General features: G+C 41.7%; 1 protein-coding gene across 1 annotated transcript in view; it reads left to right on the top strand.

The window, feature by feature from the left end:
• LOC126100327 (probable ribosome production factor 1) overlaps window positions 1-17,747 on the top strand; it is a 64,841-nt gene extending 47,094 nt beyond the window's left edge. The window contains exons 5-6 of the mRNA XM_049910940.1: window positions 15,400-15,624; window positions 17,188-17,747. Of these exons, the coding sequence (XP_049766897.1) occupies window positions 15,400-15,624; window positions 17,188-17,508 (546 nt within the window). The 3' untranslated portion in view covers window positions 17,509-17,747. The remainder of the gene's footprint in view (window positions 1-15,399; window positions 15,625-17,187) is intronic.
• The last annotated feature ends 1,810 nt before the right edge of the window (window positions 17,748-19,557 follow it).

Here is a 19,557-nt window from a genome sequence, read left to right as displayed (position 1 = left end):
ACTCCAGTTTTTTGGAACTTCGTTCGAAGTTCATCAACATGACTTTCATTTATACAGATGGCTCTAAGACCAATGACGGGGTCGGGTGTTCCTTTATTGTCGGGGCACAAAGTTTCAAATACCGGCTCCATGGCCATTGTTCGGTCTTCACAGCTGAGCTCTTTGCCCTCTACCAGGCTGTTCTTTACATCTGCCGCCACCGACATTCTGCTTATGTCATATGCTCAGATTCCCTGAGCGCCATCCAGAGCCTCAGTGATCCGTACCCGGTTCACCCTTTCGTACACCGGATCCAACGCTCTCTCCAGCAGCTGGTGGACGTCGGTACGCCGGTTAGCTTTCTGTGGGTTCCTGGCCATGTCGGTATCCCTGGGAATGAAGCTGCAGATGCCGCGGCCAAGGCTGCGGTCCTCCAGCCTCGGACAGCTTCTTGTTGTGTCCCTTCGTCCGATTTTAGCAGGGTCATTTGTCGGCACGTCGTGTCGCTGTGGCATGCCGATTGGGCTGCACTTACCGACAACAAGCTTCGGGCCTTAAAACCTCTTCCCGTGGCTTGGACGTCCTCCTCACGCCCTTCTCGGCGGGAGGAGGTCGTTTTAGCAAGGTTAAGAATTGGACACTGCCGGTTCAGCCATCGCCATCTGCTGACGGCTGCGCCGGCGCCGTTCTGCCCATGTGGGCACTTGCTGACGGTTAGGCACATTTTAATGTCCTGTCCAGATCTTACCACACTGCGCCTCGATCTTAACCTGCCTAATACTTTCGATGCCATTTTAGCAGATGACCCACGAGCAGCTGCTCGTGTTCTTTGTTTTATCAATTTGACAAACCTCGCTAAGGACATTTGATGATGTTTTTTAATCCTCTGCCTGTCCGTCTGTCTTTTATTGTGTTTTCCCTTTTAGTTGTTGTCAACTTGTGCCTCGCGGTGCATTTTTAGAGTAGTCAGGGCGCTAATGACCATTGAAGTTGTGCGCCCTAAAACCACAAAAAAAAAAAATCAGTTGGACCAGCGTTCGTGCTGGACGTGCAGACCGTGTGAGACGACGCTTCATCCAGTCCCAAACATGCTCAATGGGGGACAGATCCGGAGATCTTGCTGGCCAGGGTAGTTGACTTACACCTTCTAGAGCACATTGGGTGGCACGGGATACATGCGGACGTGCATTGTCCTGTTGGAACAGCAAGTTCCCTTGCCGGTCTAGGAATGGTAGAACGATGGGTTCGATGACTGTTTGGATGTACCGTGCACTATTCAGTGTCCCCTCAACGATCACCAGTGGTGTACGGCCAGTGTAGGAGATCACTCCCCACACCATGATGCCGGGTGTTGGCCCTGTGTGCCTCGGTCGTATGCAGTCCTGATTGTGGCGCTCACCTGCACGGTGCCAAACACGCATACGACCATCATTGGCACCAAGGCAGAAGCGACTCTCATCGCTGAAGACGACACGTCTCCATTCGTCCCTCCATTCACACCTGTCACGACACCACTGGAGGCGGGCTGCACGATGTTGGGGCGTGAGCGGAAGATGGCCTAACGGTGTGCGGGACCGTAGCCCAGCTTCATGGAGACGGTTGCGAATGGTCCTCGCCGATACCCCAGGAGCAACAGTGTCCCTAATTTGCTGGGAAGTGGCGGTGCGGTCCCCTACGGCACTGCGTAGGATCCTACGGTCTTGGCGTGCATCTGTGCATCGCTGCGGTCCGGTCCCAGGTCGACGGGCACGTGCACCTTCCGCCGACCACTGGCGACAACATTGATGTACTGTGGAGACCTCACGCCCCACGTGTTGAGCAATTCGGTGGCACGTCCACCCGGCCTCCTGCATGCCCACTATACGCCCTCGCTCGAAGTCCGTCAACTGCACATACGGTTCATGTCCACGCTGTCGCGGCATGCTACCAGTGTTAAAGACTGCGATGGAGCTCCGTATGCTACGGAAAACTGGCTGACACTGACGGCGGCGGTGCACAAATGCTGCGCAGCTAGCGCCATTCGACGGCCAACACCGCGGTTCCTGGTGTGTCCGCTGTGCCGTGCGTGTGATCATTGCTTGTACAGCCCTCTCACAGTGTCCGGAGCAAGTATGGTGGGTCTGACACACCGGTGTCAATGTGTTCTTTTTTCCATTTCCAGGAGTGTATTTGAGAGTTGTAGCATTGAGCTTTAGTGTTTACTTCGTAGATTCTTACTTAAATTGCGTGTGAGTTTAGTGTAGCAGGTGTTATTTCAAGTTTTAGTTACTGTAATCGTAAATTCAGGCAGATTGTAGCGCAGCCGTTAGGTATTTGTACAGGTTAGTTAATACATTCTTTGCGTGTTTCCCTTGCGTTATCTAGGCACGGACTCATGTTTCAGTAACTGTTGTTCAACATTGATTAGAATGGACGGGGACTGTGATTGCTGTGTTCGGGTGAGGGCTGAGTTGGCATCTCTTCGCTCACAGCTGCAAGCGGCGCTGACTTCGGTCGCGCAGCTTGAGGCTGTTGCCAATGGGCACCACTGTGGGAAGCCGGACTTGGGTATCACGGGGATGTCAACCTCGTCCCGCCTGTTCCCAGATCGGTCTGCCGCTGTGGTTGCCCCGGTTGCTGCCCGCAGTGTGGCTGAGCCATCGCCTGTGGTCGATTGGGAGGTCGTTCCAAGGTGTGGCAGGCAGCGAAAGACATCCCCGGAGGCTGATCAGAAAGCCTCCCCGGTGCCTTTGACAAACAGGTTTCAGGCACTGTCTGTGGCTGAGCCAGATGCAGCTGCCTGCTCTGTTTCAGAGGATGATTCTCAGCCTTCAAGGTCCGGGCAATAACAGAGGGTGGGCTTATTGGTAGTTGGGAGCTCCCATGTTAGGCGCGTAATGGGGCTCCTTAGGGATGTGGCGGCTAAGGAGGGAAAGAAATCCAGTGTGCATTCCGGGTGGAGTCATTCCTGATGTGGAAAGGGTCCTTCCGGATGCCATGAAGAGCACAGGATGCAGCAAGCTGCAGGTGGTGGCACATGTCGGCACGAATGTCGTGTGTCGCTTTGGATCTGAGGAAATTCTCTCTGGATTCCAGTGGCTATCTGATTTGGTGAAGGCTGCCGGTCTTGCTTGCGAGATGAAGGCAGAGCTGTCCGCAGCTCGTGGTCGTGCGGTAGCGTTCTCGATTCCCACGCCCGGGTTCCCGGGTTCGATTCCCGGCGGGATCAGGGATTTTCTCTGCCTCGCGATGACTGGGTTTTGTGTGATGTCCTTAGGTTAGTTAGGTTTAAGTAGTTCTAAGTTCTAGGGGACTGATGACCATAGATGTTAAGTCCCATAGTGCTCAGAGCCAGACGGTGTTCAGGAAAGATAGATTAGGCAGAATTGGTGGTGGAGTGTTTGTGTCTGTCACTAGTGGTTTATCTTGTAGTGAAGTCGAAGTAGATACTCCGTGCAAATTGGTATGGGTGGAGGTTATACTTAACAGCCGAATTAAGTTAATAATTGGCTCCTTCTACAGACCCCCAGACTCCGATGATACAGTTGCTGAACAGTTCAGAGAAAATTTGAGTCTCGTAACAAATAAATACCCCACTCATACGGTTATAGTTGGTGGGGACTTCAACCTTCCCTCGATATGTTGGCAAAAATACTTGTTCAAAACCGGTGGTAGGCAGAAAACATCTTCCGAGATTGTCCTAAATGCTTTCTCCGAAAATTATTTCGAGCAGTTTGTCCACGAACCCACGCGAATTGTAAATGGTTGCGAAAACATACTTGACCTCTTAGCCACAAACAATAGAGAGCTGATAGAGAGCATCATGACTGATACAGGGATTAGTGATCACAAGGTCGTAGCTAGTCTCAATACGGTTTCTTCCAAATCCACCAGAAACAGACGCAAAATAATTTTATTTAAAAAAGCGGATAAAGCGTCACTAGAAGCCTTCCTAAGAGACAATTTCCATTCCTTCCGAACTGCCTATGCAAATGTAGATGAGATGTGGCTTAAATTCAAAGATATAGTAGCAACAGCAATTGAGAAATTCATACCTCATAAATTGGTAAGAGATGGAACTGATCCCCCGTGGTACACAGAACAGGTCCGAACGCTGTTGCAGAGGCAACGGAAAAAGCATGCGAAGTTCAGAAGAACGCGAAATCCCGAAGATTGGCTAAAATTTACAGACGCGCGAAATTTGGATCGGACTTCAATGCGAGATGCCTTTAATAGGTTCCACAACGAAACATTGTCTCGAAATTTGGTAGAAAACCAGAAGAAATTCTGGTCATATGTAAAGTACACAAGTGGCAACACGCAGTCAATACCTTCGCTGCGCAGTGCCAATGGTACTGTTACCGACGACTGAGCCGCTAAAGCCGAGTTACTGAACGCAGTTTTCCGAAATTCCTTCACCAGGGAAGACGAATGGAATATTCCAGAATTTGAAACACGAACAGCTGCTAGCATGAGTTTCTTAGAAGTAGATACCTTAGGGGTAGCGAAGCAACTCAAATCGCTTGATACGAGCAAGTCTTCAGGTCCAGATTGTATAACGATTAGGTTCGTTTCAGATTACGCTGATACAATAGCTCCCTACTTAGCAATCATATACAACCGCTCGCTCACCGATAGATCTGTACCTACAGATTGGAAAATTGCGCAGGTTGCACCAGTGTTTAAGAAGGGTAGTAGGAGTAATCCCTCTAACTACAGACCTATATCATTGATGTCGGTTTGCAGTAGGGTTTTGGAGCATATAATGTATTCAAACATTATGAATCACCTCGAAGGGAACGATCTATTGATACGTAATCAGGATGGTTTCAGAAAACATCGTTCTTGTGCAACGCAGCTAGCTCTTTTTCGCACGAAGTAACGGCCGCTATCGACAGGGGATCTCAAGTTGATTCCGTATTTCTAGATTTCCGGAAAGCTTTTGATACCGTTCCTCACAAGCGAATTCTAATCAAGCTGCGGGCCTATGGGGTATCGTCTCAGTTGTGCAACTGGATTCGTGATTTCCTGTCAGGAAGGTCGCAGTTCGTAGTAATGCTGTAATTTACCGTCTAACAAGGTCATCCGAAGACCAGTATCAGTTGCAAAGCGATTTAGAAAAGATTGCTGTATGGTGTGGCAGGTGGCAGTTGACGCTAAATGAGTTCCAAAAGAAATCCGTTGGAATTCTATTACTCGATAAATAGTACAATTCTCAAGGCTGTCAATTCAACTAAGTACCTGGGTGTTAAAATTACGAACAACTTCAGTTGGAAAGACCACATAGATAATATTGTGGGGAAGGCGAGTCAAAGGTTGCGTTTCATTGGCAGGACACTTAGAAGATGCAACAAGTCCACTAAAGAGACAGCTTACACTACACTTGTTCGTCCTCTGTTAGAATATTGCTGCGCGGTGTGGGATCCTTACCAGATGGGATTGACGGAGGACATCGAAAGGGTGCAAAAAAGGGCAGCTCGTTTTGTATTATCACGTAATAGGGGAGAGAGTGTGGCAGATATGATACGCGAATTGGGATGGAAATCACTACAGCAAAGACGTTTATCGTCGCGGCGAGATCTATTTACGAAATTTCGGTCACCAACTTTCTCTTTCGAATGCGAAAATATTTTGTTGAGCCCAACCTACATAGGTAGGAATGATCATCAAAATAAAATAAGAGAAATCAGAGCTCGAACAGAAAGGTTTAGGTGTTCGTTTTTTCCCGCGCGCTGTTCGGGAGTGGAATGGTAGAGAGATAGTATGACTGTGGTTCGATGAACCCTCTGCCAAGCACTTAAATGTGAATTGCAGAGTAGTCATGTAGATGTAGATGAAAGACGTATTTTGTTTTATCAAGCAGACACTGACGAAATAGACGTAATCAGATCGAGAAACCACTCCAGTCTTGGATACTATTTGTATTAATAGGTTACTCGGTATTAGAGATCGATATTTCAATTTTTCACATAGCTAAACGTTTGACTAACTTTGATGAGGTAACATATTCTTTCGCAGAAAGGAAAGCACGCCATGTAAATCTGTAGCAGTATTAGAGAGAAAGCAATGCTAGGAGCTAAGGATTGAAGAAATGTGCACTGTCTTGCTCGTCTCTTGTCTTTACTGGTTTTATGTATCCTACACTTAATTTTATGTCACTTAAAACAGAAAGTTCTTAGCTAACAGGCTAATTCCAAGTGGTGATTTTTTTTTTACAGGATGTCAAACCGGGCGACTGGGAGCAGGAGAGGCACCACAGGACATTTTAATTTCCACTGTCTTTATTACAGTTTGATGGCATCCAGTACAAAATATACATGCTTCAATTCCAGGGAGCGATAGAAGAATTCTGTGTGAAGAGAGGTGGCACTGCACTCTGGCACACTTAAGACCAAATAACGTGTCTTACATTTCCTCGGATATATGTATCAGACTCTTCAGAAAGATGTCCGCTACAAAATGAACATATTTTTGAAAATTCAATTTTTTTAAAGTTTCGACGTCGTATCTCAAACGCTCGAGGGAGGGGGCCGGGGTCTTAGTATTGCCCCGGTTCGGAAATTCGTAGATCGGGGGCTGATGCGCAGAGCAGTTGGAGTTACAGTGGGGAAGTGTGTAGTCTCCACGTGACCCGTGTTTACATTTAGTGATTTTTCTGTTTCCTCTTCGTTTACTGCTCTTACATAAAATGAAAACAAAACGGATTTCTGTGACCGGGAGCTATCAAGTGAATTAAAATACGTTCACATAATTACGGAAGGCTAATATATGTTATTAGTTTCAGATTTATTTTTTTTCCACTTTTCTGACAGTCATGCATTAATCGCCTTGTAGAACAATGTAGTTATTTTTGTCGGTTTGCTAAAGAAATTTGGTTTTTATGAACCTTTTACGCTGGGGCAGTCAATATGTTTGAAACGAAGTGTTTGGTTCCACACTATTGGCTAATTTCAACTGCTCGCTCCATTTCAAATGCACGTTTTCATCTTCTAGCACGTGTGGCATTACGCCATAATAAAGAATCAAAAATGAGTTAATACAGTACTGGTACTCCAAGAAAATTTACATGAAGAACCCACACTGAAAAGCTTAATATCAGGTCGAGGCCTACTTCATTGGGAATCTGGATATACGAATGTGCTCTTTAAGTATGCACTTTAAATGTGCCATTTTAGTATGCACTTTAAATGTGCCATTTTAGTATGGTTCACGAAATTCCGATGCTTTCAGAGTATCCTCTGATGTCTTTTTTCTTTTATGACATAATGTAAGCTCTTTTAATGTTTTACACATACGAACATACGGGCGTCCTGCGTCATAGCAGCTGCCAAAGTGCGGTGGCGCCTGTTATCTGCCGCTCTCTGACAACTACTGAAACGAACCTATTTCTAACAGGTCGCGGGAAAATATTGGGAATGATGGTTTGAAAAAAGTAAATTTCCTTCTACGCAAGGTGAACTATGTGCGAGAATGTACGATGAATTTCTTAAATCATAGAGCGTTTGATGATGAGCCATTTAGAAGTATTTCGAGCCCAGAAGATCAGACATTCATGTCGTTATTATGAGCAAATTGATGTAGTCCTACGGGATGCTCTCTCTCCTTTGCAGTAGCTAATTTATTTGCGGAAAACTTTAAGGACAATTCACTGGGCTCGGCTAAAAATTTTGCTGGCACGTTTGTGTGACACGCGCAAAAAAGATCAACATTATATGTGAAAGCTTAGCTTCTCTTGCAGCTTATTAACCTCAGATACCAATGTAGCAACACTATGTATATTAATTTAAAACATTAACTTTTCCTGTTATCGCGCTATTTAACAATGTTGTTGTTATTAGCTGACTACATCATGTGAGCTGGGGTCTGAATATCCGCTGTCATGGACTGCCGAGATCACGTGACATGAGCTATGACTGGCTTACAAAAGCGCATCACAATCTCGATTACAATGGTTCGGAAAGTAACATGAGGTGTTCGGTGGAATTAGAATTTATAGTTTCGTAATACGAAAATCTGCAGCGTACATGTTGCTGCACATCAAAAAGGGGTTTTCTTCCCTGAGTTTCATTTTCTAAAGTGCCGGGAAATTCTTTGCCCGTATAAAAACACCATTCAAAAGGATTGATAAGTTATACAGTTCCAAGGGAAAATACACTGTCAATAACACGGAAAAAGTGTGTTTTCATCCGGGAGAAACTTTATTTTTAGCTGGGGAATCCGGGAAAAATCCGGGAATTTTTTTTCCTTGTCCGCGTAGACACCCTGGTCAGTGCTGCCACCACTACTTGCTGTTAGCCCAGCAGCTGCTGATGAGAGGCAGGGCGACATCAGGAGGGGTTTGTTTAGATGTGATTCTCAGAGCTTGTTGACACAGCAGCCAGAGACTAAGGTCGTGTGTGCGTGAGCTGTGTCTGAGTGAATGTGTGTGCGCTCTCATTTTCTGACAAAGGCTATAGCCAAGAATTTAGTTGCGAGAGTGTGATTGTCTTTTTTATGTGCCTGTCTATGGCTCATTGGCCGCCTTTACAGTGAGTTGCTACATATTCTCATTAGTATTGATTCTCAGAGTATTTGCACATGTTATTTGTTGTGTGGGTGATCAACGCGGTCTCGTTTCATCAACATGGTGTTTGTGACACATGAATAGCTGTTCACACGAGTGGACTTCTGTGACGGGCCAAAACCGCAGGCCATTTCTGTGGGTATCTCTAATAGATCGGACCTGCCAATATGAAGCCCATAGTTTCCCACTAATGTGTGGGCCCTGCCTGTCAGATCTAGTCTCACAGGCTGGGGGTGTGTGTGTGTGTGTGTGTGTGTGTGTGTGTGTGTGTGTGTGTGTGGCGGATTTTCATGGTTTATCCATGGACCCAGGACTGTGGCGCTCCTCGGCAGGCCAGAGGCCACGGAATTGCAACTGTCTCACCACAAGTACATTGTGCAGTGTGGCATTTTATAGACATTTTATTTATTCTAGAACATTTTGGCACTTCAAAAGAAGTTTATATATTAGAAAGTTTGGATAATAAGAAGAAGAAAATTGTGGCTGTTACTGACAGTTTGTACACTATTTACTCATGTATTTCTTGAAAGAAAAATCACACAGTACCTATAGAATAATAGACATAACACAGTGTGTAATAACCAACAATAACAGAACTTAGTAGACCCAGCATTTTATTTGCGGCCACCTTCAGTGTTGGTTTACCCAACTCTTCCACATCTTATACATTTCTTTCAAGAGGCCTACTTTTTCTGAGATTATTTCTGAAAGCAGTGAAGGTATTTTAAATCTGTCTTGCGACTCCAACAAAATGTGTGTTTTTTTTTTTTTGTCACCAAATGTGTTTCTCTTTATTGAAATAAAATAACATCATGGTCTTAATTAGACATATATACCATTTGGCTTGCCGTCTCCATCTAAAAGCAGTTCATTACACAAGATGTTGATGTTAGTACTTGTTCACACGTTTAGAAATACAAAAGTCATTATATTATTTTTTGTCAACTTATGTCTTCACTTACCCTGGAGATCTCAAAAATTGTCAGGGAAAAGTACTAAAACTTGTCTGTAAATCAGGGAAATATCAGGGAATTTCACATGGGGAAACTTGTGGCAACCCTGACATTAGTCTTTCGTAAGCTTAGTTGGGGTGGATGAGAGTAGAGATACTGGTTCATTACTTGAGAGGAGGACAGTTAGGATTTACAGTACTGAGAGGAAAGTTCTGCCAATGATTACAGAAAAAATCTCAAGTATGTTCAAGAAAGAAATTTTTCTCCTATCCGTTCTCCAATTCAGTCCTCTGGGAACTTATGACTCAGTAGTCTGTGTCAGACCCAAAACAATGCTGCATTCAAGAGGAATCAGAATCTTTTCTTGTTATCATTGGCAGGGCTTTCCTCTCAGTAAATTTTTGCTATCTTTCTCTTGCCCAATGAATGATTATCTCTGCCCTCACTCAACTTAGATTTCCTCATTTCTACACATTCCCCTCCCTCCCTCTCTATCTTTGCATCCATTGCTTTCTTTCGTTATCGCTAATGCTAACTTTTCCCTTTTACTTCCTTGCCCTTGTCTGTACAAGTTAACTACTTCTCTATTGTTGTCTCTATTTGACAAATATATTTTATTTGAGAAGTGTCCTTCCCAAAGAACTGATATTATAGTATTAATTATTTTCATTATCTGTCATTGATTTTCTATGCAAATCAGAGTTAACATTGTATAGAATGTCAGTGAAAATGCTTGGGCAAGATTTGAGGAAGTGCCTGAAGCCCCTGATATTGTCAGTCTTCGATCTTGCATTTTGCTGAAGAAATGGGGACGTCAACTAAATTACTATTTTTGCAGATAAAAATTATTTATTCTCTTTTTTTTTTTAAATTAATTCCAAACAGCCATATTGATTATATTCATGTTTTATTAAGATTGATTTAGAAGCACCAATGACTAGTGCCTGATGATGATGACGCCACAACTTTGAAATCAATTGTAGTAAGTGAACTTTATCAAATATAGCTGTTTGGAATTAATTACAAAACAGAGAGACTAAATAGTTATTTTATACAACAACAATGTTGTCAGATTTATTAAATACAATCTATTTCAGTGGTGTTGAAACGTGTTTCACTATTGAATGCAAATGACACATCACTGATACACTGAAAACAGAATTTTCCTCCTGAATCCTTGCAAGCGTATCTTGTCATTTCTTACAAATTCTAATGATCATGTTCTAATGGTTAACAACAAGAGATTATTATTAGTAGTAGAACTCTACTATTTGGACATGGGCTGCCTTTCCTCCATCTTGTATCAATCCTGACATGGAGTTTTGAGAGATTTCTCCATTCTTGAATTACTTTTACATGTTAACCATTCCTCACTTTTACAGTGTTTCTTTGGAAGAAAGATTTATTTCTATTGCTTTCTTGGAGAAATAAAATTTTAACAATATAGTGTCAGCAATGGTTTTCACTTTCTAACTGCTACTGTAACAGTTCCTATTTCATTGGTTTCTTAGTAGACTATCATGTTACTGACACTTTTACTATACCCTTGTAGGTGTGAGCTTTTGTGAAAGGCAAAGTGTTGGGCTTGCATCCGATCAAGCACACAATGTACTGCAAAAGTTAAACTTGGAAGTCCCTTTGCTTGACCTTCGTTCATTATCATATATGTTGTGCCACCAGAAATAACACTACGGTGGAACTTTGATTTTTCATTCCCCGATCTTATGTTTTTTGCAATTCTACACCATAAATTCATAGTCCCTGTGAAAAACCCATAAGATCAATGTTGAAAATTCCATGATTTTATGTTTTTTTCCTAGTAAGGTTTACCTCGATTCTACATTCTTACATGATGTCTCTCTTGACTTCATCCCGTTTTCTTCCTATTGACATGACTGAATGTGTTATATGTGGCACAAAAGACAGTCGGTTTGCACTGCGAGTGGTGATGGAGTTAAGGGATATTTTAGGCCATTGCAGAGAGGGGAGATGGGAGAGAGGAAACGCTGACATAATACATGATTGGCAATGCCAACAGAACTTGCAACATTTAGCTTCACCACATGATTATAATACAGCTACTGCTAGGTTGCAGCAGCAATGGAAAAACAGGACAGTCGAAGCAAAGTGTTCTGGACCAAGCAAATATGTGACAAAGGTGCCCAGTCACCCACTTTCCTTGTATGACTTATAAACCAGTCTCATCTTTTTTAATGTATTTCTGATGAATGGTATTTAGCAACAAGAGTGATCATCAGCCTTTTAAATTCAAACACCGACTCTCGAAGAATAAGCCAGCGCAACCTCCACACCACTCCGACACACATAGTAAGTTTACAGATCTTAGCCAACGAAACATTCAAAATTCTCAAAGCACTAGGTTATGAACAAGCACAGAAGCTATAAACCAAAGTCGGTGCAAGAATTTCTTCTCCTGCTAGGTAGCAGTTTTACCAACATGCATAACATCAACTTACATAACCAAATCGCAAGGACATAAACAAACAAAAAAGGAATTTCAAAATTTTATCTCCTATAATAGGCCCATTAGGAAAAAAAAATGCGAGTTTTGCGACTGTTAATACTGTAGGGTATGTAGTTGAAAAGACTATCACTTTTGCAATGATGTATGAGGTAACTGAGGCATTTCCCTACTCACTATTTGCCTCAAATTATACTGTAAAACACACAGTTTTGACGGTTCTGTCATTCTCAAAAACAGCAAAAATTTAAGAGTTCATATTGTGAAATAAAGTGTAAACTGTGAAATATGGTGGAAAAATGCTGGATTACATCATCTCCGATATTTGTAACATCTTGGGTGTTTGTTTTCCACTTGTGGTGTAACATGGTGACATCACACTAATGCTGTGGCTTCTTGCATATAGAGTGATGAACCGCAAGCTTACTGGGTGGCTTTTTCTAAAGTACAGCTGATGTGATCAGTTTATAGCAAACCCTCCACTACAGTGCATTCGTTTACTTGCAGGCGTTCTCCCTGGAGTCTTGACAGAATCGGGAATGTATCGTGCCTCCATCGACTGCAGGCAACGTAGGCTACTCCATTTGCTGTGTGTGGCATGACAATTAAGAAGACGTTTTCAGTGAACATTTTTGTGATAACTTGTTCATCTTTGTTGCAGTCCTCAATAGTTTTTAATGCATTGTGATGGCAGACAGATTGTTATAAATGTGATGGACTGCTGGGACAGAGAAACACTGAAATCACAGCAGGCTTAACTTTGTTATATTCATTGGTATAAGTAAGTACCACTTGTGAAGGAAAACTTGTGTGTTTACACTACAACAAGAGACAAGTTTGAAGTGTAAATGGTGTGTGTTGGCAATACTGCACAGAATGCTCCATTTTGACTACTCGGTACATTGAACAAGTAAATGTTTTCAAGCAATTCACTGGAGGTCACTGTGCCCTCATCACCAGAGTGTGCTGTAGTGCTGCTGGCTACACAAGGAAAACACACACCTCCCACGTGTTAAGCTGCATCCACACTGCCACTGAAAACGTGTTTCAGTTGGAAATATTGTTTCCTGCAATGTTTCACATCTGTTTCCAACTTTGCTGCCACAGATACAAGAAACAACCAGTTCTCAGTGTATTTGCATCATCTGCAACACTATTTGTTGTATTGTTTTTGCGTTGTCTGCCATGTCATGTCCCGAGATGAGGGAGCTGTAATATGTGGTGCTGCATTTTTAATACTTGAAGGTTCATGAAAACAAAATTGAAAGGCATCTCCATCTTTCTTTCTTTCTTTACATTTCGTTTATCATGACTTTTGGCCTGCAGGCCATGCAGCCATTTTTCAGTGTTTCAGAGTTTTACAGGAGGTGGTTGTGTTTATCAAAGAATTTCGTAATTGGTTTTAAAACTATGGTAATATTTTGATGAGGGAGAGTTTGTATAGAAGTTGGTAATGGCTGATAACATCACATTAGTTACTGATTGAAATCAATTTGTTGGTTTGCATACACTCATTGTCATTGGTGAGGGAAAACATACTATAGAAGAACTGGTGGGGAAACTTGCTCATGTAGGAACTGAATACAGAAGACAGTTGTAATTTCCATAATTTCACTCAGATGTCATCTAATGATTTGGAATTTCTGGCAAATATGTTATCAACCTTTCTTAAAAATAGACAGAAATTTCAGCAAGCAGTTACAACTAGACATGCTGCTAATCTTAGTTTTTTGGCAACATGAGTTTCATTCCAGAGCCTTGAGTATTCATTTCGCATTTCAAAGCAAGATATGACAAACGACCTTATTTTCTTTTCTACACAGTCTTTGTCAGTATTCTACCAAATGTAGCAGCAGTTCTCTGCAGAGGGTCTTGTGTTTTGTTGCTTTTCTTGTACTGCTTGCTTCATGTATTCCACAAGCAGCCCTTACCCTTGTACAATGACAACAACTCGATGGCTTGCAGTCTCGTTCACTGCATAACCCCCGTCCCCTGGAAAAACTTAACACAACAAGGGAAAATAAAAAACCTAACAAGTCTTTATAACAGACTACACAGTGCGACATATAAATATACACCAGCACTGTACAGTAGTGACATGTGGTAGCTCACCTGAAACATTGTTTCCTTTGATCTACACCAACACTGTTATGGACATATGTTTTCATTCATGGAAACATGTTTCCACATCAAGTAACCTGAAACATGTTTCATAAATGTGTTTCAAGCTCAGTGTGTACGCGGCTTTAGAGTCTGGTGCCTTTCACTGTTTTTAGTTTAATTCACCATGTTCGTAAATTTTTGCTTTTTTGTGGGTGAGCGTAAAGAAAAGATCTCTCAGAAATGCATGTTTTGACATATAATTCGTTGTTGTAGCATGTTGGAAAATAGCTGTTGCCTTATACCTAGACACCAATTTCAATTTTTTTAAGAGTTTTTACTTGCTGTTACACACCTGTGGTTTTTCAAGAACTGATGAAATTCATTGCCATGAATTATTGTATAAACATTGTATTGTACATTTAATTTCCTTTGCTTATACATATTTCATTCAGTGTATTGGTGAGGATTACAATTTTTAATTTTGTGTGACAACTACATATGTTTTTGCTTGTATTTTCCATTAAATAGGGATTGTGCATAGCTTATAACAAAACATTTTTATTGTGACAATCACACACTTATCATTGTTATTTGTCTGTATGGCAGAAGCCTTTTATGATTTTTCTAACGCAGTTGTTCCTGGATGAACCGTGTAATCTAATTCAGATTGAAAGCCCAAAAGTAAAAACAGCAATATATGAACCAGAAAAGAAACTTTGTGTTACTAGTGTATGATACTAGAAAAACTGGAATCTGGCTGCCAGAAATGTTAAAGAATGTGGAATTTGTTAGATCATGGAATTCCTTCTCCAACTGAGATAGTGCCCTGTCTATAGTAGTTTTTGTGTTCACTGGATAGTAAACTCTACTCTTAGTTCCTTCAGTGTCCTTCTCTCTCTCTCTCTCTCTCTCTCTCTCTCTCTCTCTCTCTCTCTCTCTCTCTCCCCCCCCCCCCCCTCCCTGTTTCTTTCATTTTCCTGTATACTGACAAAAGAACAAATTCAGTGTGTCAGCTAGAAGAAATGTAAATGTAATGTTGTAATACACATGTATGTGCAAATAATTCATGTGTTTTATCCTCAACATGTTTGAAAAGAGGTTTCGAGCACCTACTGTATTTGATTATCTGCCACATGCTGTCGCAGTATGGTTTGTATGATTGTATATTTTACTATTACTGTTGTTTGGGTTCTGCCTAACATTTTCCAACATTGTATTAATTTCTTTGATAGCTGTGCTGTACATTAAACAAGGTATTTAGATTGTTACCTGTTATGTACTAGAACCAACAGATGTATGTAGTTTGTCTCACATTAGAAGTTAATTTGCTTTCATAACAGATCACTCGGTACCGTAATCGATCTGGTGTGAAGAAGATGGTTGAGAGTTGCAAACGAGAAGGCTTCTCAGATCTGATAGTAATCAACGAGGATCAGCGGCAGCCAAATGGCCTACTGGTTGTTCACTTACCAGATGGCCCAACTGCAAATTTCAAGCTTAGCAATGTAAAGTTAACCACAGACCTCAAGCGCAACTATAAGGAAATATCACAGCATAAGCCAGAAGTAAGTCACACTTTGTAAAATTCTTACATTAATACATTTTTGCATGTATATGATAACTGGATGGATAAAAATATACTCCAAGCAGCAGTGGGAGAAAACACATTTAAAAGTTATAGAAATGTGCAAGCTTTCAGAGCCACTGGCTCTTTCTTCTTACAGAATAGTTGAAGGGGAAGGAAGAGGAATGAAGGAAAAGAACTGGTGAGGTTTAGGAAAGGGGGAGGGATATGCAAAAGTCACCCAGAATCCTGGGTCAGGGGAGACGTACCAGATGGAATGAGAAGGAAAAACCGACTATTGGAGACTGCACCGAATGAGATTTGAAATACACTCAGATGAATATACATTTCCTAAACTGTTACTCGTTTTTTCATGAATTGCTTGGTGAGTAGATTTTTTATCTATCCAATTATATCACATTTGGTCACCATTGTGTTTAACACCCACATGCTACATTTATTTCTGTAAATATCAGTTGATGCACTTTCTGTTAACATATCAATATGAGAGAGAGAGAGAGAGAGAGAGAGAGAGAGAGAGAGGGGGGGGGGGGGGTAAGGAGTGTGATAGGGGAAACAAATCATCTCTCTCATCACTCTTAAGTCAGATGGGTAAATATGAATGAAAAGTAGTTTCCATGAATTAGGGGATGAGGCACTAAAACTAGTAAAAGAGTTTTGCTATTTGAGCAGCAAAATAACTGATAGCTGAAGTAGAAAGAATATAAATGGAGACTGGTAACAACAAGATAAAGTATTTTCTGAAGAAGAGAAATTTGTAGCATTGAATATAAATTTAAGTGTTGGAAAGTCTTCTTTGAAGATATTTTGTCTAAAGTGTAGCCTTGAATGGAAGTGAAGTGGGGACAATAAATAGAATTCAGACAACAAGAAAGTACAAGCTATTGAAATGTTGTACTGCTGGAAAATGCTAAAGATTAGATGGTAGATTGAATCACTACTGAGAGGTTAATGAACTGGTTTGGGGGAAAAAAGAAATTTATGGTACAACCTACTACAAGAAGGAATTGGTTGACAGGACACATCGTGAGGAATCAAGGAATCGTCAGTTTGGTAATGGAGGTAAGTGTGGGATTGGTAAGAATTGTTGTGGGAGACAAATGCTCAAATACATTAAGAGGTTGAAACAGATGTAGGTTGCAGTTGCTTATGATAGACTAGCGTGGGGAGATGCATTGGACCACGTTCAGACTGAATAAAACTACAACAAAGACACAAGGAAGAAATTGTGAACAGGAAAAAGAAATAATGTAAAGGTAAGGTAGAAGTGGGAGAAAAGTCAAAGAAAATAATAGATCAGTGAGGTTGACAGAGTATAATGAAAAATGGAAGACAGGAGTAGCGAGGTAAGCTCATAGAGTGAGAAATATTTAAAGGGCAAGGTAAAAGTGCAAAGAGGTAGAGATGCATAGTTTGGACAAGAGTAGAATGCTCTACGTGTACTGATCAACTTGTATTTTTCTCTCATTAGCTTCCTTTCCTTTGCTTGCTGCTTTAACATTTACCTGTCTCTGTGTTGACTGTATTGTGTGGTAATTTGCAGGTAATACTGAACAATTTCACCACTCGCCTGGGCCACACTGTTGCCAACATCCTGGGTGTGCTATTCAATCCAGACCCTGAATTCAAAGGCAGGCGTGTCGTCACTTTTCACAACCAGAGAGACTACATTTTCTTTCGGCACCACATGTACCAATACAAGTCTGCCCAGAAGGTGTCCCTACGTGAGTTAGGTCCCCGTTTCACTCTACGATTACGGTGGTTGCAGCATGGCACCTTCGACACGAAGACCGGAGAGTTTGAGTGGGACAAGACTGGTCGCCGGCACACATTGGAGGCTTCAAGGAGGAAGTTTTACCTCTAATTGGGTGCCATCTTTTGTGCTGAAATGACAGTATGTGTGCGGAGGATACTGGCAATGTTCGCACAGCAGGATAGAAATTTACACAATCGGTGAAATAATGTAAACTGTTTATCACATATTATATGTAAAGCAAGATTTCCTATGTGAAACCATTACAAAGAATTAGAGCTCAGGAGAATAAAAACTGAATGTATGGATATTAACCCTGATTCTCTGAAAATAAATTGTCAGTGACTGTTTCCTATGTTGTTACCTTCAAATTGAGAACACTTGTGCTTTTGAGAAAGCTGCTCCAGGTTTCAAAGCTGGACTTAACAGGTATAATTATCTCTTTTTTGCTGCAGTTTTTGCGAGACTAAGAACTTAAGGTAAGCCTTTTTGTAGGTTAAAAATGTCACAAGTGCACTTAACATTGAAACTTTCTGCTAGATTACAACTGGGTGCCGGGCCAGGACTTGAATCGAGGGACATTTGCCTTCTATGGGCAAGTGCTTTACCAACTGAGCTACCCAAGCATGACTCATTCTCACAGCTTTTATTACGCCAGCAGCTCATCACCTACTGTCCAAACTTTACAAAAGTTCTCCCACAAATCTTGCAGAACAGCACTCCTGGAAGGAAGGATATTGTGGAGACGTGGCTTAGCCACGACCTGGGGGATAATTTCCAGGATGAATTTTCATTGTGTGCTGATCTAAAACTTTTTGGGAGGTTAAAACGGGTTACGAGTCATGCTCGGTAGCTCAGTTGATAGAGCACTTACCCGTGAAAGGGAAGGAGCCTTGGTTCGGCTTCCAATCTGGCACACAGTTTTAATATTCCAGGAAGTTTAATATCAGCAAACACACTGCTGCAGAGTGAAAATCCATTCTGGTACTCAATATTGCTACAGGTGTAATCTTGAACAAAGATGGACAAGTTGGGGCTCGTTCCAGGTATCACACATGATGCGCTCTTGGGCAACCGAGGATCATTCAGAGGGTTTCAGGACATTCACTTGAATGCTGTTGTTTTAAACTTCAGGCTTTATTATAACAAGTTATTTAGTAAATTGTTGCATTTTTTTGTGAAAAATCACTGCTTCTGACAGTGGTAAGCAATAAATACTGATGGGCTGATGAATATGATTGTCTTCTTTCTATGGGATCTTAGAGACTAAGCCTGGAGTTGCAGAGTTTTCCTCATTGTTGACACACATTTGTTCTGGCGGGGATGGGCTGTGTAGCATTGCTTATCTTCAGGAGTTGCCATTGGTTCCTAGCATTGCAATTGTTAATTTCTGTTTTCCACCACAGTTGCTTGAAGTGCTAAATACCTTCCCAAACATTGTGATGCCATACTTGGCGATTACGTGCAGTAGATTCCCCATTATCAGTTGCAGTTTGACAACTTTTCATGTTTTCCCTTAGTAAATCTTTGTCTTATTTCTGTAGTCTTCCTAGTTTTCTTTGACCCCTTTAGCTGGGGATACATAATTTGTTTCAGTAGACAGGATTCAGGCATACTCCGGTGATTAAGGGTGGCAGTGTGGTACTAGTGTGCAAGACTCACACTCCCCCTTGGCTATCGAACTTACTTGGAGTTGCTTTGCTGATCTTCTTTTCAGGATAGCCGGCTGCAATGTCCTGCACAACTGATTCTTCGAGGATAAGATGCTACTGTGGAGGATTTTTTTATACTTTTAAAATAACTCCATACATTCGAGAATACTTTGAACTCAATCTCACTGTATTTTCATCATACATAACAGTTTTCATACAACTAAAACATTTTTCGTAAGTCCATCAGAAACACTCTGTCATTTTTCCATAAATACAGTCTACAAATCTGTCCAAGTTTAACAAGACAATGAATGAATAAGTAATTGTGTCTTCTCTTCTTTCAACAACATTCAAATGTTCACATAATAATGTTTGACGTCGCACGGAGTACAGCGCGTTTATTCCTCGAGCTGTACGTGTAACTTCTCAGGCGGGCTCGGTGACTACCTGCCCGCGCCGATCATCTGTCCGATACATGTCCGTCCTGCACACGTAATTGTGGTGCAGT

Source organism: Schistocerca cancellata, chromosome 9 (assembly GCF_023864275.1).
Source record: "Schistocerca cancellata isolate TAMUIC-IGC-003103 chromosome 9, iqSchCanc2.1, whole genome shotgun sequence".
Taxonomy (NCBI): Eukaryota; Metazoa; Arthropoda; class Insecta; order Orthoptera; family Acrididae; genus Schistocerca; species Schistocerca cancellata.
The sequence above is the reverse complement of the archived record's forward strand: the minus strand, read 5'-3'. Positions and strand labels throughout refer to the sequence as shown.